The sequence below is a fragment of the Patagioenas fasciata genome, chromosome Z, assembly GCF_037038585.1.
Source record: "Patagioenas fasciata isolate bPatFas1 chromosome Z, bPatFas1.hap1, whole genome shotgun sequence".
NCBI classification, from domain to species: Eukaryota; Metazoa; Chordata; class Aves; order Columbiformes; family Columbidae; genus Patagioenas; species Patagioenas fasciata.
Genome location: NC_092560.1, coordinates 28163501 through 28188891, shown reverse-complemented (window position 1 = coordinate 28188891; position 25391 = coordinate 28163501). Strand labels below are relative to the sequence as shown.

The 25391-nt window shown below is 41.2% G+C and overlaps 1 protein-coding gene across 1 annotated transcript in view; it reads left to right on the top strand.

Annotated features, from left to right (window-relative positions):
• The first annotated feature begins 357 nt into the window (after positions 1 to 357).
• LOC136114717 (guanine nucleotide-binding protein G(q) subunit alpha) overlaps positions 358 to 25391 on the top strand; it is a 126548-nt gene continuing 101514 nt past the window's right edge. Inside the window, exon 1 of the mRNA XM_065860202.2 lies at positions 358 to 1420. Within this exon, the coding sequence (XP_065716274.1) occupies positions 1285 to 1420 (136 nt within the window). The 5' untranslated portion in view covers positions 358 to 1284. The remainder of the gene's footprint in view (positions 1421 to 25391) is intronic.

Here is a 25391-nt window from a genome sequence, read left to right as displayed (position 1 = left end):
TTGCCACCCCGGCTGAAGGTGGAGAAGGTGCTTCTCCCCTCCCTTTCCCTTCCCTCCTGTCAGCTCTCACATTTTCCACCCCGTCCCTGCCAAACCAAGCCAGCTCTTCTAGGACGGGCACGGCATAAAAATGTGAGTCCCCGACTAAAAACCAAAGAAGCGAAAGCAAACGCAGCGCCTGGCGCTAGGGAAAGCGCTGCCCTGCAGGACGAACCGGAGCGGGCTGCGTTCCTCGCGGCCATTTGGTGTGAGAAACCGCCCCGGCCTCTCCCCCCCCGCTCCGCTGCCCTTCGCCACGGCCGCACGGCGGGCGGGGGCGGCCTCGGGGCGCCGGGCCCGGCCGGGGGCGGCATCCCGGGAGGGTCCGGCTTCCCCGGCCGCTCGCCCCCGGCGTGCGACGGCGCGGAGGGAGAGCGGGAGAGGCGGCGGGAGAGACGGTCCGCCATATTTCTGCCTCACCACGCCCGCGGAGCTGAGCCATTGAAAAGCCGGGCGAGCCCGGCCCCTGCCTGCCTCCTCTTCCTCCCTGGCGGGTGTCCGCCGCCCGCCCCTTCTCTCGTCGTTACGGGTAGGGCCGGGCCGAGCTGAGCCGAGCCGAGCCGCGCCGCGGCAGCTCTCCGGCAGCGGCTCTCCCGCCAGAAGGGCGAGTGGCCGCCCCGCCGGGAAGGGGGGTCGGCCGGGAGGACCCTCTTCCCGCCGGTCAGCAGCGGGCTCGACCACCCCGCAGCAGCTGGGCATCCGCTCCAGAGCACGGGCAGCGGCCGGGAAATGTGTGTGCGGAAGGGGGGAGGGATTAGCGGACATTAGCATTTCCACAGGAGGTGGGGTGGTCGCGTCGGAGGGCGGTGGGGGTGTCGTCCGCCAGGGACACTCGGGGATCGAGTTGGCTGCGGGTGGCGCCGAGGGAAGGCTAGCAAGGAGGGCAAGGGGCGGCGGCGCGGCGAGCGGCTCGGCTGGGTAGCGCTGCTGCCGCCGCGGTGATTGTTTCCATGTTGTTTGGTGCATGATTTAGAGGAGAGGAGGAGTTGGCAGCGGCGGGTGTTAGCGGCAGGGAGCGGGGATCCGCGCCGCCAGCGGCCCTGCTCTTTTTCCTCGCCCCTCTGTGGCATCGAGGCAGCTGCCTGCGCTTGCCCTACGGCGCCCGGCGGGGGCTCTCTGGCAGAGAGCGCCTGTGCCCCCGGGGGCCGGTGCGGCGGCTGCGGGGTGCGTGTGTGTGAGTGCGGGGTGTGTGTGTGCGTGCGATTTTAGGGGGGGTGGGGGTTGTGTCTGAACCAGTTAGGAAGAATGACTCTGGAGTCCATCATGGCGTGCTGCCTGAGCGAAGAAGCCAAGGAAGCCCGGCGGATCAACGACGAGATCGAGCGGCAGCTGCGCCGGGACAAGCGGGACGCCCGCCGGGAGCTGAAGCTGCTGCTGCTGGGTGAGTGCGGGGCTGCTGCCGCCCGGCTCGGCCGGGCCGCCGCCGACACGCACGCCCCAGGTGCCGCCGGGGCAGCAGCCCGGGCATCGCCGCCCCGGGCTGCGTCCGGCCGGCGCGTTACATGGCGGGGGCGAGGCGAGCGGCGGCGGGGCCGGCTGGGCTGCCCGCGGGGAGCCGCCGACCGTGCCCCCGCCGCGGGGTGTCGTGTGTGCCCGCCCGCGGGCATCGCCGCCGGCGGGGCCAGGGCTGCGGGTTCTGCGGGTGGGCTCGGTTTGGAGGGCGAACGGCCTTCCAACATGGAGAGGGGAAGAATGGCGGGTAAGTGAGGGGGTGCGGGGCGGGAAGGGGGGCAGATATCGGGGGCGGTGTGTGTAGGAGAGCGATGGCAAGAAAGCGGGTTAACGAAGGGACTCGCCGAAGGAGCTGCTGTGCAGATCGATGGTGGCGGGTTTAATATCTGCATTGTTCTGTTAGCGTTGGGAAGGTTGTTGGCTCGCTGGTTGCATTTTTCGTTGTGATTTTTGTTTAATGAGGTAAACTGGGATAAGGGGCTTATGATCATACTATAGGCTGTTTTTTATAAAGAACAGAGAACTGTAAAGCCCCAGATTCACACAGGAAGCTGAGGACTAACCTGAAGTATGCAGGAGGATGACAGGATCTTTAATACCGTTGGAATCCACCCACTGGTCAGGAAATAAAATCTATTGTATCATTTATCTTTGGTTAAAACAGGTTGTTATTTTGGAGCCGCAAGCATGCAGAGGAAGTGTTTATCTAATAGAAATTTGGCGTGTGTTAAAATAAGCCTTTTGAATTAAAATACATCTGCCCGTATCCAGTGTACTGTACTATGTCGTGTAGCTCCTGTGGTTATACGGCGTCTGCCTGGGACTTGCAGGCCTCGGAACATGTCTGCACCACTGTCTGATTCGTGCATGAGTGGGGGTGTTCCAAGTGGACGCGGGATGTTTATGCTGAAGATTTTTGTCTTGGATTATGTATATGAAAGTAGTGATTTATACTAGGGGAGAAAACTGCCTTTTCAATGAGGTAAGGAGAGTTGAAAAGTCAGAATACATTTTAGGGCTTCCATATTAATGTACTGTTTCCTGCAGCTTGTCTTCTGCGTATGGAGAAAGGTGTTGGGATCCTTAGCTGGCATGGGAAAGGAGTGGTGGAGACACATGCAGCACTCCCAGTTATAACGGTCTGTCTCGTTTTGGCCTGGTTCTGTTTGGTGGAAGTGCATGTTGTGACTGCTTCAGGATTCAAACAGAAGATAATATAGGGGATAGACAGCTTACCTTTGCTTAATTTTATGGATGTTTAAGTGTAATTACTTAATGCTATACATTAGCTTCAGCAGAGGCAGTTGGCATATTTGACTTGTTACTCAGGTGCAAATGTATTTTCTGATTCTTCTTCACAGTAGTGCTAGAGGCTTCTTCGGGTTTTAAAAAATGTATGAAATTTACTGGATAAGCCCAGGGAAGGCATTCAGAGATCAGCTTCTGCAGGCGTGGATGCAGACCTCATACTGCTTGGCAGTACCCTCCCACCGGTAGTGTGAAGCACAGGGGTAGGTCGTGTTAGATTGGGGTCCGGTTGTGACATCACTTGGGACCAGAGAGGATGCTGTGAGTTGAGGGAGAACGGGGGAGAAGCCACCGCATAGAAGATGTTGGGGAAAACTCTCTTAAGTGTGTGTGTGAAAGGTTTTTACATTCATCAGCATTAGTGCAAAACCAAGAGTTCTGACACATTTGTGAAGGCATAAGCATGATGAACTAGAGACCAAGAGAGGTGAACATTCAGCTGCTCATACTAGGAGTTATTTGTATACTTGTGTAATGAAACCAACACAGAAATTGTTACTGTGAACACATTTTTGGTCATTTGCCTTGTCAGCCTCTGTCCTATGTTTGACTGAAAGTTCATGTGCATAAGTAGCTGTTTGGATTAAATTTAACACTTAAATATTAACAATCTTGTAAAATGCAGCATAGTGGTGAACTGCTGTCAGAGTCATGGGATTGTGTAGAGATTCAGGTTTAAATTATGAGCAGATTTTGAGGAAAACTTTTTTATTGGTGGGTTTACTTTAGGTATCTGATAGCACTACTTTTTTCTTTTTTTTTTTAGTCAGTCACTGCTTCCTCAGCATGGGCAGTTGCTCATTTATGTTTGTGTTGTTTGTGTGACTCACTCACAAGGTTTTGAGACAGACAAAACCATTTTAGAATAAAAAAGCAGTCATTAAAAACAGTGAGGCTGGTAATACAAAAGTCATCTAAAAAAAAGGTTTTGTTTTGTTTTTCCGTTTTTCTGTTTTTTGTTTTGTTTGTTTGGTTGGTTTTTGTTTGTTTTTTTTTTGTTTTTAATTGAATAGACCTTTGCTGTTCCATTACATGTCTTTCTCACTCAAAAACTTTAACAACTAGTGTTGTTTAATTTTATTTTATGCAAACATGGGCAAGCGTGGTTTTATTTTATTCTTTTTTTCAGAAGTGCCAATTTCTCAGTTCCACTTTGTAAAGTTTTATGGGACATAAAGCCTAAGTGGGTTAAAGGATTTTGAACATGGGACAGAGCCATATCCTTTGGCTCATAAGGAGACTACTAGCACAGTTTAAGATGAATCATGTTAATTGACCATGTGTGTTCTTCAGACTTGTTGCAACTGCGAAGTGAAAGGTATTATTAACTCAAAGGGTTTTAAAGCACTAATAAGCGTATCTGTTCCAAATAGTTGGTTTTGCTTATTTAAAAATTGGATGTATGTACGTGTAAATGCACTTAAGTAGCAAATCTAAAGAAAAAAAAATTGGATGAGTTTTTTTTTTCTCCCTTAACTTGTGGAAGATACAGTGCTTCCTTGAAAAATTACTTAATTTCCTCCTGTTACTGAGTGAAACGCACACAAAGTGCTTGGCTCACCCTTTTTGTGTATTAATGATGATATCTTTTTATTTTTCACAGTATCAAAGATTTTCAAATGTTACTTTAACTGCATGCTAAGATTATTTTTAAGTATTAGTTTAAAAAGAAACTCTCTCTGTGATTAAACATGAAAATACCACTTCTAGGTACTTCATTGTACATCATTGCTTAATTTTGGAACAGATTAGAACAGGCCAAAGTTTTTTTTTTGCTATTGTAATTCTGAAAAGCCAGAATTCGGAAATGAGCATTGAAGCATATTACAAAGGCGTAGTAGTAGTATGGCTAGCACAACTTGGCTGTAATGTTTAAGGCACTTTGGAACAAACTCAGTGGAAGACTGGATTTGGTTTTAATCTTATGTATTTTTCAAATTCTCCTGTATTTCGTTACTACTGAAGACTTTGTAAAACCATATGATTGTTCTCCAGAGTTTGCAGTTGTTAATATACATCCCTCATTTAATGGTAGTATAAAAACACATTGTTTTTATAACTGGGGGAAAAAAAAAAAGAGGTGTTTTATGTTGGCATATGCCAAACAAAAATGTATGTTATTCTGTATGCTTGTATTTTAAGCCTGTATGTACATATTTGTTGTTAAGTAGTAGAAGCCATGTGCTCTAGTTCTTATATACATTGTTTTGCCTGTTGTGCGTGGAAATGTTGCATGGTCTCAGAAAGCAGCGCTTGGGTCCGCATGATAGATTGTAGCCATAAAACTTAAATCCTAGGCATCCCTTGTCTCCACACTCTATATTCATATTATATAGTATTTTCTCAGTGAGAAGTGCCTTGAGTATCTAAGAAAGTAGTCTGGCAGTATCATGCTAGATGGCTAGCTACACCTACATATCTATAAGCCTTGTCCAAATGAAGTACTGGAGGTGTGTGACACTGTTTGCTGTTTTGCAGCATATTTATTGGTATTGTGTCATGTACAAAACACGTTTGTTTTTTTTTTTTAAGTGGTAGGTGTTTCCTGTGTTTGAGATAGCAGATGTGTCAGTGAAGAGAGTTGCGTGACAGGAGTGTCCTTTCATTCTCTGTGTTACCAAAGGAAAAAGGTGGAAGATAAGCCATTTGAATTAGACTGAATGGCAACCAGTCTTACATGGACAGATGCTTTTGAACATGAGGTGAATATTCAGCAAGCACGCAGAAAAGATGCATTTATTTTCTTATACCGGTGTCAGGTGAGTCAAAGACTTACATGCAGAACTTGGTGAATTAGCAGACTTAGACTTTCTGTAGATAAATTGAAGAGGAAGTGGGTCCATTAAGCCATCAATGGAGGATTCTGGGTTTGTATAACTTCTTATTCAGCTAGAGAAACAACCAAGCTTTCTTATTTTTCCTGTAACTTGTATTTGTATAATTCTGTCCTACTCACACTGAACACTTTACAGTAGTTTTAGGTAGTTACCACAGTACGTATTTAGAACTGTAAAATGAACAAATAATTAACATACATTTTGATATGTGTTGTAACAAGAGTGGTAGATATCTCTCATTTAGCAGAAGCTCTTTCTAAGGAAATATTATTTCATTCTGGATGTAAACCGCTTTTATATATACTTAGCTAGACATGAATATCTTTTTTTTTTCTCTTGAGGAAAACAAAAATCAACATCTGACTACCAGTGTGATAACATATGGAGAACGTATATGTAGAATGTATTTAAGAACATAGTTATTTATTTTTAGTGCACACAAAGGGGTATTTTATTTGCAGGTGTTAAAAAGGGTTTGTTGCTGTTTTGGTTTTACTTCTTTAGAAGTGATCTACATCCACTGAAGTCAACAGGAACTGTCTGAAGGCCTGAATAGTCAGAGTCCTGATTAATTTAATTTTACTCATACATCAAAGAGCCAAGTGACCCCAAGTTTTCTCTTACATTGCTGAACAGTATTGAAATAGTGCAGGAGGCAAAAGTTTATCCTGAGCAGAAGAATCTCTTGAGAATGGACATTTGAGTGTATACTGCAAAGTTAAGAAAGAATAATCCTGCTTTTTTAGCTGCTTCAGATTATTCTTGTTAGTATATAATGGCAATCACAATTTCACAGGGGAAAGCATTTCTTTTGAAGTAATATTACAGTCTCTGCAAAATCAATCCCAGGAAGGTGTGAAATAACATTATAAGATAGATATGTGATTAATGGTAGTTAGCTTTATTGCCGTAATAGAATACTTGAAACAGCGAGTGTTTTTTCTTGCCCTGCTGAATGGGATAAGACTCAGGAAAAATCTGTTCCTTGCACTTGAATGCTACCATGTATGAACAGCTGTTATTAATAAAATTATGGAAATTTTTCAGCATTCACCTTTTGTTTGCTCTAATTGTAAAACCTCTGGCAGGAACGAAGAGCAGGAAAGCACCACAAAAGCAAGGAGGAGTTAGAGTGTAGGAAATACCAGGAGGTCATATATGTGGTGTTCGTAGCGTCATAGAAGGAAGCATGCAGCAGGCCTTAGTATTGTTAATTCTGTACAAAAAAGTTAGGTGCAGTAACACGGGAGGGCATGAGTCTAAGAGATATCACAGTTTTAGAAGTTAAGTTTTGAAAGTTACTGGGAGAGTTCCAGGAACAGCACAAATGTTTTTTTCAAGCTAAATTAAAGATTAAATCTTAGATGTTCTGAAAGCATATTGTTACCCCAATAAGTAACATTGATACGGAAACTAAACTGAGCGCTGATTATCTACAGATTCATGTCTTTTGTGGGTTTCAAAGGACGAATGACATGGAATAGTCAACTACTTAATTTGAAAAACTATGCTTAGTGTTTAACAGGACTGTAGAGTTTCATTCCAGACGCCCTATGCGGATGCAGTTGCCAACAGAAAAGTGCTGTCTTTGATTTCATTCTGCATTTGAGAAGGTGGTGTGGCTGTTCCAGAAACAAAACCCACTGAACAAGATTCCTCCTTTGTCAGTGGATCCATTCAGGCAGAATTGTTCAGCAGACGGCCGATGTGAACGGTGCAGTTTAGGTGAGCCACACCATGGTGGTTCAGTTCGTCTTTCTCTGAAGAGGAGCTGGTGGGCAATATGCGCGTAGCTTGAATAAAGCAACAGAACATCGGAGAGTTTCTGCAAGAAGCAGCATCTGTTAGGAATGGGACCAGACGGTTTTGTCTAGTGCTTGGATCTGGGTCTGGTTTCATCTCAGAGCAGATACATGGGTAAAATATCTACTCAATGCCCTGTCCTCATTGGTAATATGTGTGTTTTGTTTTATATCTAGGACAGTGCCATAGTGGTCCTTGTCTAAATGCTTGAGAACTCAGCCTCAGCTATCAAAAGTGTTTTGAAAAAGGATTTGCTTTTCCCCAAGGGAGATTGTGGCAAGGGCAGGCAGCAGTTGAAATATGTTATATTATTTTTTTTCTTTTTTCCTATTTTTTTGTCTTGCCAAAATCTCTCTTCTAAAGAGATCAGTGCGGTTAGGTCCTTACCTCTCTTGAAGTTAACTGAAAATACAATTCTAATCTTGGTAAGTATCAGCAAATGTGGATCAGGAGCTCTGGTGTTTTGTTTTGTTTTTCCAGATGGGGTTAACCACCTTAGAGTTAAACCTAATACAAGAGATCAGGTTTACTAGTCTGGAGGAATTTGGTGTAATTGCATGTGCTCGAAACCCAACCTGTTACAGATTCTTTCAGTAAACAGGAATTGAGAGTTTAGAAATTACTGGTTTAGTTATATAGCCATGAAATCAAGCAAAATAAATCCCCCTCTTGATCTTTGTTTTATAAACTGAGATATTATGTAATAAACATGTCTTATATGTTTTGAAATTCTCCATGAGGTAAAAATATTTTTGATTTCACAGTATTTGCTCTTATGGCACAGACTATACATTACTGCCTAGTCTTGTTAGTATGTCACTGTATCTGAGCTGTATGCTCACTGGCTGCTAGCATACTGTGTCTTGGTCCTTGGCCAGTTCATGCTCTACCAGCTGTAAACTCAGAAGAAACAAGATAATTTTTGACAAGAATTGTTGTACTGAATAAGAACTTATATATAAGTTAAGGAAAGTTGCTTGTCTTTCCTGGTTCTACAAACCCATCACTGGAGAGTTTTTAACTTTTAAATGTTGATGTTAATTATCTTTCTTTTTATTAGAGAATGTTGGAAAAGAATGCCTAAAGCTATTCCAGCTGATGTTTCTTGGTGAATAGAGTCAGACAGAAAGTAAAACAGAAGGTTTCTGTAGCAGCAACTGCTAACTAAATGGCCAGAAAAAAACCCAAAATGCATAACAATTGGGAAAGATGCCATAATTCCTTGTGCTTTTAGGAACTGGTCAGGTTTGGGAAACTGAGGATCAAGTATGGAACCTTTATTTTGCTCTAATACTAGATTTACTAAGCACTGTGTGTACCACTTCGTCTCATAGCTAGACCAGTAAAGGCAATGGAAATTAATGCCGAAAACTGAAGGCATCATTTATGCGTATTCAGCAGGTTCTTATGTACCTGTCCAGGTATTTGCATTATTTGATGTTTGCCCTTTTGGACAGCGTTGTCTAGGTGGTGTTGAAATCAACATTTACGTTGATAGTGAAAATGTTTCGAAGGTGATAGGCAAAAAGGAACAACTTAAAAAAATTGAACACAACCCCCAAATACTCCTTTGTTAGAAGCATAATTTGCTTAAATCTGTTGATCTTTTAGGAGAGAAAATAAGGATTCTTAAATTTGCTTTAAATCCGTTGATCTTTTAGGAGAGAAAATAAGGATTCTTACAATATTTCCACTTATTTTCTGTTTTTAAAAATGATATAATGGTAGCCTAGAAACTGAGACACTGTGTAGTTGTGCTGGAGGGGAAAAAAAGCCCAAAGAATAAAATGCAGTGTCTTACACATATGTGTAAATAGGTCAGGTCAAGTTCTTTTTTGCTCCTTTTCATTTCATTTTTTTGTGTTGATGGAACCTGACACTTAGAATTGTTTTCAAAAAGGGTGACAATCCCCATGCCAATTTAATCTCTTCTATCCTAGGGCTGCCAGTTTTTATGAGGGGAGTTTATGGTGTATGTACCTGGTCATCGTTAGCAATTATGAGATCAGTAGCTTATCTCAGAGCACAGGCCACCTAGCAGCTGTCTGACTGACTTTTGAACACTGCTGAGCTGGCACATTATTGAAAGAGAGATTTAAAGATCAAAGTCCCTTTATTTCATTACCATAACCCTAAGCCATCAAGTATCCTTATAATTCTCACGTGAAACTTTTTTTTCATCCCTTGAGATGGGGAAACAGCTTTGGCAATGCTAAAACTCAGGCTGTAACTTAGCCTTAACCGTAAGACCATGGAACAAATCCTCTTGGAAGATACGTTGAAACATGGAAGACAGAGAGGTGACAAGAGACAGCCAGCATGGCTTCACCAAGGACAACTTGTGCCCAACTAATCTAGTGGCTGTCTACAATGGAGTAGATGCATCAGTGGACGAAGGAAGAGCTATGGATATCATCTGTCTAGGCTTCTGTAAAGCCTCAGATGTGGTCTCCCACAGCAGTCTCACTGCTAAATTGAGGAGATAAGGGTTTGATAGATGGACTGTTAGATGGATAAGGAATTGGCTTGATTATTCTGTCATTAGAGTGGTTTGTTAATAAGTAATTTCCTGGAATTAAGGATGTTATACTTCTTCCCAACCTGATTGCTGCCTGGAACAATGCTTTGTTTTCATGTATTTATTTATTCATTCATTTTTCTCTGAAAATGCACCTAAACATAACTTTCGTTTTTCTTGATGAGAAGAAAATGCCAAGAAGAAATAATGTGAGACTTTTTTGTGCTGTGTTCAGTTTCTTTATGGTCTGTTTAGCTCAGTAGCGAAATGGTAAATAAGCTGAAGTAGATAATAAACATTTACTCTGATCCATGAAAAGGTGGATTTCACTTAGATGACTGTTTGTCCTGATTTAGCAGCTGATTTCATAGAAAGGCAGAACAGACTATTCAGGAGTAAATTTGCTTTTGTTAAAATTTAAAACTGAGTATTTTCTCTGAACAGGACGAAGAGGTTCATTTGAGTTACTGAATTTAAGTAAATTGACTAATAGCATTTTTTCCCTAATTCTGATGTTAACATCAGTAATATTTTACTTTTAAAGATGGCTTGACTTGTGTTCATATAAGGTAGGGGTTTAACACCATCTGTGATCATTGGAATCTAGAAACAGTTTTTGTCCAGGGTAATTTTTGTTCTCTTGGGGTTTATTTGCTTAATTCCATTCATTCTTGCTTCTTGTCTGCAAGACATGATAATAATGAATTCTGATTCACTGTGGGTTTGTTCTGTTTGGCTGTACAACAGAGTAATACTCTGCTATTAATTATTAAATCTAGTTAGGTTTGAGAACTAGACTTATGATAATCTCTGAAGATTTTAGCCTTTGAACCAAAACCAGATAAACAACATGAACTGAATTTGCTAATAGCTTGATTGTGGCTGTGCTCCCCATGACAAATGCAAACCTCTGACACTGAACAGTGAAGTTAATATGTTTGGCTTTAAGCTGTTTCCTTTGAAGAAATTTCTGACACAAGCATTCTGTGGCTAATGGTGTTCTTATGCTGTTTGTTTGTTTGTTCTTTGGGGTTTGTGTTTTTATGGGTTTTTTTGTTTGTTTTGGGTTTTGGTTGTCTGGTTGTTTGTTTGGGTTTTTTTTTCTTTTTTTTTTTTTGCTTTACTTTACAACTTAGTGGAGTTTTAGTTTGATTATTCTCAGAAAATAATTTGACTGAATCTTTTGGTTTGCAGACTTTTTTTGTCTACAATTTCATGTATTAAAATGAAGAGCATAGTATTTAAATTTTTATACTGCGTTCTTTTGTCTTTGCAGTTTTCCCATTAAGTAATGTAAAACCAGTAAAACAGAACAAGATATGTGGCATTTGTTGTTTCAAAACACAAAAGAAGGTGTCCTTTTTATTAGCAATTTTGCAACATTACTGTATATATGACTTGCCAAGCCTTGAGAGGACATTCTTATGTTAGAATAACTTCAAAAAAGGAAAAAATACCACTCTGACAGTGCTTTGTAATGATTTATCTCTGTATTTTAGTTGGTTGTATCTCCAAGGAGTGATGATATTTTCTGGAAAAATCCTTAGCTGCTGAAACAGGTCATCACCTTACATGCCTGTGTGTTTTATCTGTCTTGTGTACATGATACCAAGCTACTTCAGCATCGTGACATGCATTTCTCTAATACCTCCCCATTTATTTGCAAGGTTTTTTATGTGCACAGATAGTCAGAACTCTGGGGAGTGGTCAGAACAGAGCCATAAGTAAGACAAATGTTTATGCGTTGATTTAGTCAGTCTGTTTTCTTTAACACAATATTTCAAACTAACAATCTTGACTGTAGTTTGGGTGTAGTGACATTAATTGAATATATCCCTGTGCTTGTGTGGTTTTGTTTGGTTGGGGTTTTTTGTGTTGGTTTTGTGTGTGCTGGTGTTGTGTTTGGTGTGGTTTGGTGGTTTTGTTTGTTTTGTCAAGGTGTTTTTTGAACCAAAATAACATGGGTGTTCCACAAAACACCAGCAACCTGTCTGATAACCTGTTAATTTATTGTGGAATTAATTTTCTGACATTAGATGAAGTATAAGAAATAAACCTCCTCTACTCTGTATGGTTTAAATTCACCATCCTCTTGAACATCACATTTATTAATGACTTCAAGGACAAAAAGAAAATACTCCAGTATCCCCTGTTGATGGCTCAGTCTGAATGGTTCATAGTTCAGTCCTAACTGTGTAACTGTAAGGTGGATTTTCTAATCCTTTAATCGTTCTTGTAGCTGTCTTTTGACTCCTTTCCAACTCTTAGACATTTTTTTCTAAAGTACAGATAGTGAGAATTGAACAACGATTTTATTACATTTTATTACAAGTACAGGAATAAAATTTCTCTTCTGCTCGTTGGGATACCACTGTTGAGGTGTGTTGAAGGAGCGCAACAGCCTTCTGAGCCATGACATTAAACTATTCATGTCTAGACAACTATCTACTGTAACTAAAATACTCTTCTAAATAACTGCTTTTCAGAATTGTTTCATTCATTGTTTGACAAGCTTACATTTAACAGGATTCAGACACACAGTCTTTGCCTGTTTCTGGCTTACAGTTTATTCTAATTGCTTTTCAGCATCATATCCTCTTCTTAACTTACCAGTCCACAGCTTTTGTGTCACCTGTAAGTAGTCAGTAATAATTTTATTTTTTTATTCTATCTCATGTGTGAAGATATTTAAGTTTCTTACCCCAACCTTAATATTGCTAGGATCCCGTCTGGGAGACAGCTGTCTGTTGAGGACTTCTGCCTGTGTGATTGAATACTTACTGTTTAAACAACTGTTATTTAATGCATGCTAAGTTGGTTTGTTGTATGACACTAGATCTGTTGCTTAGCAGATGCCTAGTTCCTCAAAACCACTGACTTTGTACAGCAAACTTCTTGGTATGCATTCTCTTTCCTTCACTCCTTTCCCATACTTTGGATTTTTTGGGGTGACATTTCAGGAGTTACAAGGAAAGATGACTTCCTAGCTAGTCCTTCTAAAACTCTTTGAAAAGGGATGTCTGGTCCTGCTGAGTGACAGTGATCTAACTAGTAAATCCTCCTTAGCGTTTATCTTCAGTGGGTGCGACAGTGGAAACTGTCATTGCAAATGTGGTCTGTGTTTCCCTAAAAACAACAACAAAAATGTTTGCAGATTATGTATGGTTTTCCCATGCTGATGAATATTAAGTGTTCTACTACAGCAGTTTAGTGAGGCACCATTGTGGTTTTAAGTGTTTTGTGATTTAAAAAAAAAATAAATCCAAAACAGTCTCACATAGAGCCCTGGAGTCCTTCATTGGACTCTTTCTATTAATAAATTGTGAAATTTTCCCAGATTTTGACTTGCCTATTCCAATTTCTGCCTTTTACCTCCCCTCCTATCCAGGCTGCTTTTATTATTTTTTTTTTCTTGTTTCCTCAAATTGAGGCTGTGTAGGCTATTTGATAAAATGTTCTGAAATTACTCCCAGTTGCTCTTATGTTAAATCTAAATCTGGTTATTTACACTGGTAATTCTGTCAGCTTTTGCTAAAGTAGCTCTCATGGAACGCAGTATACCTACAACATACCTCTACTACTGGTGCTGGACTTGTTTACACATAGCAAACAGGATTGAGTCGTAATCACGTGCTTCTGCAGTTACTTTTGCCACATGTTCTTTTTCTTAAGAAGTATTTCTGTGTGGTGCTTTTCTGTTTTAGAAATTACTATTTGTGAACTTGCAGAAATACAAAGGTAATTTACTTGATGTCTCTCGCATCAGTTACATGGCACTGGGAGACGATATCTCCATCCCTTTTCATAGAAGTATTTAAGGAGTGCCGCTGAGTTGTCTCTCGCATTAGCTGTGACATAGTCATCTGCCACAGCACCAGATTTTGTGTCAATTTTTCTCTGTTAAAACTTGAACGAAAAATATTAAGGATCCCTGGCTGCGAGGCAATTCTGAAGTGTAAAAGAAGCAGCTAGCTAATCACTGAACTTTTACTTGTGTGAGTCTTTGCATTGTACATCTCTCTTTACATCTGTATATTAGCAATTCTTTGGGTTTATCACCTAGACATCTAGAATGTTTGTACAAAGAGCCTAATTTATTCATTTAAACTGATTACTCATTTAATTTTAATCTGCCTTTGATTTTTCTGCTGAATGAGTCCACCCCTTCCCCTTTCACTTTCAATAGTGCAAAGATACTCTGATCTCTTTGGCCAGTCTGCCTTTCTGAATGTTTTTCCTCCTTCTCTGACAATGAAAACTCTATAAACTCTGCAACTCTGTCTTCCACAGAAATCCAGTGACTAGTACCGAGAGCAAAGCTCTCTGTCATGTGCTCTTTACCTGTCCAGTTCCCCTCTAGGGTTTGGTGGCCTGCCATAAGGAGTGCTCTGTCTAATGCAGAGGAACTGGGTCTGTCCCTAGAATCTGAGTGCTCCTTGTTATCAAGGAGGATGTGGATGTTCCAGGACTTAACTGCAGTTGGAAGAATCTGGGATGCTTACAGGATGCCTTCTCCCACTTACCATCATCCAGCTTTCAGACTTTTGTGGATAGACTGAATCTTACCAAGATGAAGATTGGAGGCCTCTGGGACTGCTGCTTACTTACAGGACTTCATTGTCGTCTGTAACTGTGGAGCCCAGCACATTTTTGCTTGGTTTACAGACATTTACTAAAAAAGCTGAAGCATGGTTGGCACTTGATGCTGCACTGACACAAAGGCAGCCTGAGCTCCTGTATGCTTTGGGAAAAAAAAAATTCGTCATCTTTTACTACATTTAGACTGCTTCTCATTCTGCCTGGTGGTCAGGGAGTTTGAGGTTAGGCTTCCTGGTACAAGAGAGGTAAGCATGGAGCTTCTGCAGGGAGTCCATCAAAAGGTGCCTGAGGTGATGAAGGGACTCGAGTGTCTCTGATAGTAGGAGAGGCCAAGAGAGCTGGAACTGTTCAGCCTGGAGAAAAGAAGGTTCAGGGAGGACCTTACTAATGTATAAAAATACCTGAAGGCAGAGTGCAAAGAGGACCGTGCCAGGTTCTTTCCGGTGGTGTCCAGTGGCATGGTGAGAGTCAAGGGGCACTAATTTAAACACAGGAGGATCCCTTTGAACATCAGGAAACACTTTCACTGTGAAAGTGACTGAGCACTGGTACAGGTTGCCCAGGGGGGTTGCAGAATCTCCCTCCTTAAGAGAATAAGTCCTGGGCATCTTGTTGCAGGGGGTTGGAGCATATGACCTCCAGCGTTCCCTTAGAACCTCAGCCAGTCTGTGATTCTGTGAAATACAGCAATTGTGCTGCAGCAGCATCTTGCAGGTTCAGGTCTGCTGTGTCTCCAGTTTACTCAGGCATTTAATTAGTGTGGGGGGTGTCCTATGGGATTCATGTTTCACTATGCTGCCACTCACTCATAAGTCCCTTACAGGTGTGCAAAGAATCATTTTGTAGGCGCTCCTGGGCCACTGTGGCCAGGTACCTGAGGGGAAATCAGTGAAAACCTTAGTTCTGCAGTTCAGAGGTCTTCCAGTAGCAGTATGTCAGCATGCTTCTTGGGCAGTAGCCAGCTTCACTGCTTAGACTGTCCAGTGGGGAAAACAGCAGAGTAGCTTGTTACCCTGAGTTGTGGGCTGTGGTGGATAGTACAAGACAGTCTTCCAGCTGGTCCTTGAACATCTACAGGACTGAGGCAGCCTGTAGCTTCAAGCAGGTGATTGCAAGCTAAGGGGCCTTCACAGCTGATCCAGTGTCAGCACCCCCAGCCATGTCAGCATTACTATGCAAGCTAGGGCAGTTGTAGTTTCAGTGTGTTGGCAAATGGAGTAGACACAGCAGGACTAAAACCCTCCAACTAACCTAACACCATGTGTGAAGTGTGTGCGTGATGCTGGCTGTGCATGTAAGCACAGACCGGTACCAAAACATGCTGGTAAGTGACACTTGGGTGTGGTCACGAACTCAGTTGTTTTGCTCAGTTCTCAGAGATACCCTGTCTAGTGCCAGTGAATTCCTTTTGCACAACACAAATGATTTATAGATTAAAAGTAACAGAAGGAAAAAATGCCGCCTTCTTTTCTCCTGTCAGTAGTCATCACTAACAGAGGTGTGCTGCAGAGTCAGGAGATTATTTGCAAATATAAGGGCTCATAGTCAGTGTGTACATCCATTAAAAAAAAGACATGTAATAGACTGATATACCTGTATTCTAAAGTAAATACAACTAACTTTTTGAAACAGACAGTCTGTCTAGTCGAGGTTACTGTGAGTTCAGGTGAAAACAGTGGGAGGTGAGGAAGAAGCACGCCGGGTGCTGCTGTGTATCCCTTGGCGGAGCATGGTGGGGCTGGAGTGGCAGAGCAGCCAGCTCCTGCCTTCGTTTCTGGGAGAGAGAGACCAAAGCTGGCAGGACACTGCTCTGGAGGAAGCAGGTGCCTGCTAGAGGAACTGGTGGCTTCTCCTAGGGCACTTGATGGGGATGGTGAGGAAGGACCCAGGCTCAGATGCAGACAGGCACCCACTTCCAAAGCAGCAAGTCATTCTACTCCCACTGTTTTATTGCTTTATTTAGGACCCCCTCCCGCCTCCCCGTGCCTAGCTAGTATTTGAAGGTAAGCCTGTACCCTGTAGCTGACTATTGTGGTACACCATGTCTCCAGTATAGTAAAGCATCTGTTGCCTTGGTGTCTACAGGTGACTCTGATGTCTGGGGGAGTGAAGTGTGAGGCTTCAACACACACATTAGCTCTGTCTGCTGCGAGGAAGAATGAAGGTATTTGTGTGGTCTGATGGTATAACATCTCCTGTAGTTTGGGAGAGGCGGGACCTTTGTCAGACTGCGCTGGATTTGCAACCTTGGCCCATGAATAGGTCTGTCTTTTAATGTAGAATAGCCTCTCAGTGCTGCTGCGGTAAGTAGGCAGTGAAATGCTTGAGGAGAGCAGGACTCCTCAGCAAGTGAGAGCCATCAGGGAATCATGCTTGGCTTGTAGCTCTTATTTTCCAAAAATGGACCTGTGTTTATCCTTTTGTCATAACCCTGTGTGAGGGTTTTGTATCTTGTGTTGTGTGCTTTTTGTTTGTCTGTGTATGTTTGTTTGCTCAAAATAGTTGTCAGAGCCCTCAACCTATAGAATTTCTTTGCATCTTGACCTGAACAACCAAATGATGCTTCCCAAGCTTTCCTTAGATGATTATTCCAGTAATGGCTATTAGTTGAGTTACCTATTTGGGGTTATACTATTTTCTTTCCTTTTTTTTTTGTGAAAATGAGTAAATGAATGGAAGGCAAAAGCCATTTGAATGCCAGATTATCTTCTTGTCTGTCTTCTCTTAGTAGCCTGCTTTAAATATGCTAAGGCATTTGCTTCCTACAAAGACTTGTTTTTCAGTCTTAGTCCTCTGCCTGCAGAATAAGGTATGTTTAAAAAACAAACAAAACCCCAATCAAACAAAAAACCACAACAAAAAACAACCAAACCCCAGAAAACAAAACAAACAAACCTTCTTCTGTGTTATGGAATAGAAGTGGGGAAAGCCTTAGAGATTTTGGTGTGTACTCTGTGTGGCCAAGCATGGTGACCTTGTTAATTTTCCAGTGTATCTTGCACTATGGTGAAGAACCTTGGAATATCTCAGGTTTCTGACTGAGGAGACTGTAATGAGGATGTCTAGAGATGTATTTTTACATTTAGCTTTTCAGTTGTAAATGAAGCTTTTACCTTCCTACCATTCTCTGTTCTGATACAGTTGCCTTACTAATGAATCCCTTTTCATGAAGGGAGAAAATTATTCTCTCCCCAAGTCTCTTTGATGCAAACCTCCTTCTTGACCAATTGACAATGCAAATTACAAAGTTTATTGCCTTCACAATAATCTTGTTCTGAATTTCAGACAGCATATTTAAGTCCATCAGCAGGCAAGGTGGATTGTTTTTATGATAATGCAAATTGTTTCAATTCTATATTGAGAAATAAATGTCACTTAAGAGTATTTCCTCTTTTTCCTAAGCTAATGGTATCTCTGAAACAATAAGTATCATGAGCTGCCTTCTCTTACCAGTAATCTCATTGTAATTACAGTTCTATGAGTTACATTTCAGAAGAATGCTGGAAGTGGCACCAGGCTTAATTCCTGGATCAATTAATGAATCCACACTCACCATAATTTCTCAAACAATGCTGATTCAGGCTGATCTGGATTTTGGTTGGTCACTTTTTTTTTTTTCTTGTTTGTTTTTTCATTTGCTTTGTAGTGCTTTTGATGCCGTGAGTTGCCAGGGAGTGACTGCATCTCGGCAACTTTGCGGGTTTTCTGTGATCTGCTTAAAATAATCATTGCAGTTTGGATCCTGCTCCATGATTTTGTTTCTAAATGATAAGGAGTTTGCTGTTAACTGTGGATTTTGTGGATCATTATCTCACTCTCACACAATAGCTTTTCCATTTGGAAAAGTGTCACACTGAAACAAAATTTTCAAGTAGGGGAAGGAGTAGAGGCAGGAGATGTTGCTCTCATAGATGACACTGTTTCTCCTCTCACATGTCACCCAGTTTTTAGACTCAGACAGGAAAGAGGCTGAGATGCCAAAACTACAAAAGAGGCAGATTTCAGTTTGAACTTGAAATGCTTCCCTAGGAGTAGTAAGATTTTTCATGTCTTATCCAATACTTCACTAGATATCTGAACTAAGTTTCACATTTAAGTACTTGGGAACATCTTCTTGTTACAATTCCATAAAAAGTGGCTATTTGTAGAATTTCCTTTTTGTTTCTATCACGTACAGTCAGATATTGGTATTCTTGCTGGCACCAGTAGTTCATTTGTTCTGAAAAACCTTATTGTGAGATGTATTTGAATGTGCTATTTTATTTGGTCTAAACTATGCAGTCACACTGGTATTTGGAAGTAACTTGGACTAGTATTTTTGGACTAATACTAGATTTGTAGTACATCTAGCTTCTTTAGTTTTTGACTTCTCACACTGCAGCTCTCAGCAGGCTTGCACACCTCGCTGCATGCGTTCCTCATCCTGACACACTGTGTAGGTGAAGAATCTGTTCGGAGAGATTGCGGGATTCCTAGAGAGAACTGGGTCCTCTGCCAATGAGCACTTCAGTGCATAACTTACTTGCCCATTGACCTGATCTAGAAGCCCAGGAAGAATGGCATGAGTGAGTAAGCATGTGTGTGAATGGGCAGAACTGGCAGGATTGGATGCAGAGAGGGACTCCCTTTTGATTGAGGTTGAGAACGTAATCATTTTTGTTCCTGCTTTTCAGCTCAAGAATGGAAGATAGATGACAGCGTAGGCTGACAATGAGTTATCTTTCTTAAGAGACTGAAGTTGGAAGTTTGAACTGAATTGGCCAAAGAAGAGAAATTAATTAAAGTTCTTACATGTCCTGCATGATTTTGCTAAACAGTAAGCTCTTTTAAGTAGAAGGGGTTATTTCTTCCTGTGGTTGTATTTTGAAGCAGACAAGATGTCCTCACACTTTATGGCAGGCTTGCTTTGCTTACCTTGTCAGATGGGTCTGTCTTGGAGGCAGGGAGATGTTTAGTTTACAGACTCTCTTGGCACTTAGCATGGCAACCACTTCTTGGTTTTGTCAACAGCAGGGTGCTTTTGAGTTAGTCAGAGGCAAAATCCTAAACAGCTGGGGAACTTAAATGTCAAAAACTGAGGAAATATAGAGTTTTCTGAGTGGAAATATAGAGCAGCAAAGCACAGATGAAAAAATCTTTGGAATTGTGGAGTTGGACCTAAATTCCAAGTCATTCTTTCTTCTCTTGTTGATGTGAGGATAACGTGTCTCACAGCCATCCATGAAAGCCCTGCTGAGGACAATCAGTGAAATTCCCACAAAGAGCAGTGGAGTACATGTTGGTAGCCTGAGTCAAAGCCGTAGTTCAGAGCCCTCGTTTCCAGGTAGGAAGTATGTTCTCATCACATACCTAACCGATGTGCTTTTGTAATAGCATGTGCATTGCCATGTCATCTTCTGCGTCAGCTTCAGGAGTCCACAAATTCAAATTCACAATAGACTATTGCTGTACTGCCAAGCCTGACAGGTAAGGAACTCTGGAACCATAAATGCAATGCCAAAAAGATTCATTAAAGATCGTAATTAACAACATGGCTCTCTCAGAAGTAAATATCCGTACATTCCTTACATTATCTTGGATTCCATTAAGCAAAAATAAGTAAGTAGGAGATGCACAAAAACAGTGGCAGGTACTTGTTCCTTCTATTGTGTATAGCAGTGACATTGAGGGTTTGGTCAGGTTATTAGCTTTCATGAAATAAACCTGCTATGATCAGAGTGACTTAATCAAGTGGAGCAGAGTTTTACTGTAGAGAAACCAAGGATGTTCTGGATTGATTCTTGTTTCCATGCTGCTCTCTTTTTGGTTGATAACAGCACAAGAGTGTTTGTAATAAGAGGGGATAGCTTTGTATCACTGCACGTTTTCAGAGCGTTGCACACCCGTTAGCTAACCAGTCACTCTGTTGCCTTTGTGAGGGAGGAAGTAGTTAATTATTATTATCCCTTTAATCTAGGTGGGGGAGTGGAGATAAAGGCTAAGTTAGCAAATAATGTGAACTGGAGAGTGGGTCTCTGGGGCAAAACAATAGGTGCTGGGAACCTGATGTCTGTGTTCCACAGTTTTGTTTGTTTGGATTGTTTGTTTGGTTTTGGTTTGTTCGTTTTGCTTTGCTTTAAACCAAGTCTAGTCTGATCCCAGGGACTAAATGGCTGGTTGTGGCTAGAATGCTTTAGGTGTGGTCCTTAGCCTACATTTTTACTGGTTTTATTCTAAAGGAATCCAGCTTCTCACTTGGAAGTATTTTGATGATAATGAAGGAGAGCACAGTGAACAAGGGAGATGAGAGGGTTTGTTTTGAAAGTGTTCTCCTGAACCTAGCTTAAAGACTAGTGTATGTCTACCCCAGTGGTTTCAGGTGGGAGTTTTGCCATGCCTACAGGTTAGTTGTTTAATTAGAGAAAAGGAGGCTGAGGGGAGACCATATCACTCTCCAGAACTACCTGAAAGGAAGTTGTAACATGGAGGGTGTTGGTCTCTTCTCCTAAGTAGCAAGTGATAGGACAAGAGGACATGGCCTCAAGTTGTTCCAGGAGATATTTAGATTGGATATCAGGAAAAATTTCTTCACTGAAGGGGTCGTGAAGCAGTGGAACAGGCTGCCCAGGGAAGTGGTGGAGTCACCATCCCTGGAGGTGTTTAAAAGACATGTAGATGTCGCACTTAGGGACATGGTAGTGGTAGACTTAGCAGTGTTAGCTTAATTATTGGACTCAATGATCTTAAAGGTCTTTTCCAGCTTAGATGATTCTATGATTTTCAGAGCTGCGAAGCACAGCTAAACTGGAAAAATGCATATGTTTGCAGGCATTTCCAAATAGCATTTTATATACATTTATATATATATTCTGTATATCTATTTTATATACAGAAAAATGAGATAATCATAATAATATTTCTGATCTTGTATTTGAAGAAATTGAGCTGGGAAAAACACAACCAACCTTTCAGACTGTCCTTTTGTCAGGAAGAAATGAAAAATACCTCTCCTTCTGCCTATCTCTGTATGTGCAAGTGTATTCATGCAGCATTTAAAATAACTTTGACCTATGCCATGTGTGTAGCTGCAAAACTGTTGTTAGATGAGAGGTTTGACGCTGGCTTTCCTATGTCAGTTTTTTGTCTGCCAAAATGACCCTGACTTGAATTTTTTCATGCTTAAAATGAGCCAGATACCTTTAACTTGATGTACAATTACCGTTTTTGCATGTTTCTCAGGAGGTTTTTGGCCACCAACACGAGTGGAAAAGAAAATTTTAATTCAAGAAAGAGATGGGAAGCTTTTGATTAGGTGGTTGATAGAGTACATTTGAAGTGTTGGAGAAGTATGTTTTAGAAACTATCCTACACTAACTAGAAGGAAGAAGTGATCTTAGTCCATCACTTGAGTTTGTAAGGGAGCAAGCTATGATATTACACTGTAATGTTTACAGAGGTCAAATACTCTCCTAAGTGCTTTCAGTATCACATAAAATCACAAAAAGCTCCTGACCTGATCTACGCTATAGCTCACCTCCATGGATCTTGTGTTCTTCTTGGTGAGAAGAAAAATAGTTGTTTATTAAGTAATATGAAGAGGAGGAAATAAAACATGTAAAAACTCTTGAGATGGGATTGGATTTGGGGCTAGATAGCCTGCTAGCTGAATTCACAGGACATGGAAATGCGAAACATAACTTCGTTCTCCAGGTTCACAGGCAAAGAGAATTACAGACTGTCTCTCATGGCCTTGCAGAAAATTAGTAAGTATCTCATAAATTTGATTAGGAAGATGATCAGTTCAAGTGAACAAATAATGGTGTAATTATCTGATTCATTAGCTTCTAACTAAGATCGCTGGTAAATAACATAAAAAGACATATCTATTGGTGTAGCATAATGTTAGCAATCCTTACTTGCAAAAGCCAAGACAACGTTTTTGTTAATAACAGTTTGTTTTGTGGTTGTCCAGTTTGAAGTCAAATTATGTGTACAGCATTGCTGGTAGGATGGATGTAAACCAACTGGCCCACATCTGCAGTTGACATAAAGGAATTGTTTCTTTGCCCTAGGAGATCATGTTGGTGACTTAGTAGCTGTCAGTAATGAACTACTGTTGCAGTATGAAAACATCCCTTGATGTAGGTGCTTCTGAGAGGGTTCCTGTGATTTGACATAAAAATCAGCTCGTTACAGTGTATCAGTGTGTTAGATTCATTGATACTGAGGTTCTAATGAGATCCCCACTGGAATGGTTAAACCATTTGCTCTGCTGCAAACAGTGGGTTAGTAGGATTTAAAATGCTTTACACTAAGTTGTTTATTGCATAAAATAGCACAATAAATAACAGCAGGAAATGGCAACAATGATTATATTTGTGAAAACCTACTTACGAAGTAAAAAAGGTGACAGAAGTAGAGCATGTTACCTGGATCCCAGTATAGTTCCTTTTCCAGTGAGCCTTTGTGGTTCACAAATCAAAGAAAATAATTTATGGCTAGTGAGTGAATTGCAGGCATGGTGCTTCATCCTATCTGCACAATCGATGGCTACAGCAAAGCTCCAGGGCATCTCCTTCCCTACATGCTTTTGATCTAGGTGGTATTTCACAGCCGGAGAGACACATTACTGTTTGAGTTGTCCACGAGCAAAAACTTAGGAAGCCACTGTCCCTTCTGCTTGCTTTAACCTGTAGAGCTTCAGCAGTGGCTGGTGTTTGTACTCATCTGTTCTGCTTATTCAGAATACGGACACATTTCAGCAGTGGTGTGATTCAACTCAGGATTATGTCTGTAAAAGGCCCTTGAGTGAAGGCCAGCACCACAAAGAAACCTCATATTTTTTCATTGGTAATTCATGCTCGTTCTGCCTGAAATAGCCCACGGCAAACATAGTTTAGGACAGTTCAGAGTGTGCTGAATATAATGTTATCCTTTTCACAGTGTAGGTGCTTGAACATGCTAGGGCATATTAGTCTGGACTCTTGCAAAGGCAGCCCGGGAATAATCAGCGTGCCATTTACTTGTTGTGCAGGTGTCTGCAGCCCATGGATGTTCTTAGAGGGCCCACTCACATGCTCAGAGTGAAAGTAGTGTATACACATACTACAGTCACTGTGCACAAGCTTAGTAAAACCAATGCTTTCTGTGAGCACCAGGCTCACCGCACACGTGCCAGCAGTGCAGTTCCACGGTGTCTGTGGAGGAAGCTCAGTGATTCTATTAATGTGTCAGGCACATGGGCTGTATACAGACCTGGTAAATGACAGCCTCTGGAAACTTCTGCTTTTACTGCTTGTTTGCCATAGGTCCTTCCCTGCAGCAGGGAAACATCAAGGCTGGCAACCCTCTGCCAACAGGTAATAGATGGCTTTCCAACATGAAGTTTGTCTTCTGTTCATCTACAGAAATAGGGATGGTTGCATTACAGTCTTGCTAATTCAGGAAGTACCTGTGCAAGGGAAGAGAAGAGCCTAAGACACTTATCTCAGGCTAATAAAAATGTAGGAGCTATAAAAATGTAGGACTTCTTGCAAATTTCACATTCTTTCCAGAGTTAATCAAATACTGGATTGCCTGCAGTCTTCTCTTGTTCCAAGAGGCACCATGTTTTGAGTAACTGGAAGCTGGCATACAGTACAGAGTACAAATCACTGCATCTGTGTTTTACCAGAAACAGCTAATGCACCTTTCAGTGGAGGGTATATGATAAAAGGGAATCTGTATGGTTGTGGAGCACCAGTAGGCACAGTTCTACATAAGTCCAAATGACACTGTGTGAAGATACAATTTGGATTAAGAAGCTTGTCCACCTGGAGACTGTCCTTGATACTGACTCCTGTTTTTAAAAAATTGTGGATATGCAAAGTGACAATGTAGGTAACATCTTTTTAACTCTGATTTGAAACAGATAGCTCATGTAGAAAAATATTGTGTGGAATTAATTTTTTAAAAAATATCTCAGTAAAATCTAGCATGCAGCTGAGACTTGTAGAAAAAAATTGTATTTATTGGTTAAGTACCAAGAACCTTTAAAAGTAATGCAGGAAAATGTCATTGATGCCTGTTCTTCTTGATTGTTTAAAAATAAGCGAACAGTTTTCCGTAATGAAAATTTACAACAATAACATAAACACCTTTGTGAGGAACCATTCTGAGGACTGGTAAACCACATAGAACAGGCACAACCACACTGGGCTCAAATGTGTTCTTGTTCAGGCAAGTGTATGTTTCACCTCTGCGTTGAGAAGGAATGGGATCATGACCTGTACACCTAGTTTTGTGATGTAATAAAACACCTTGCAAAGAATTGCTTCTCAAATAGAAGTTAAAAAGCATTAGAACAGGTTAACAATAAACTTGTAACAATAGAGTTGCATTAGAGTAAATGTAAGTAATTAGCAGAAAATTAAGTGTTCTGCTTCTTTCATTTGATAGTTTAGTTTAAAAATATGGTGGTTAGTAGAAAATTATAGAGTGGGCTCTTTAAATTTATCTTCAATTGTTAGTATGCTATAACATAAATGAAGTTACTTATTAGTACAGTGTTTTAACATGTTTAATCTTCTCATTAACTATCGAGTCCAGCAAGATTGACTGAAATAAAAGAGGACTAATAAATTAGTTTTATAAAGCTTGACATTTACACATAACTGAAGTTACCCAGGCAAAAAGAAGAAACAAACCAACACTGCAGAGCAGCTCGTGTGTCATAACTGCTCACACCATGCTAACTCTGTTCTTGGACTCCTCTCTCCTGTGTTAAAAACTATTTAGGTACTTAGGTTACTAAGTGAGTGGCAGAGAATTTTTGAAAGCATCTAATGCTTATTTTTCAAGAATGGCTCTAAAATGAT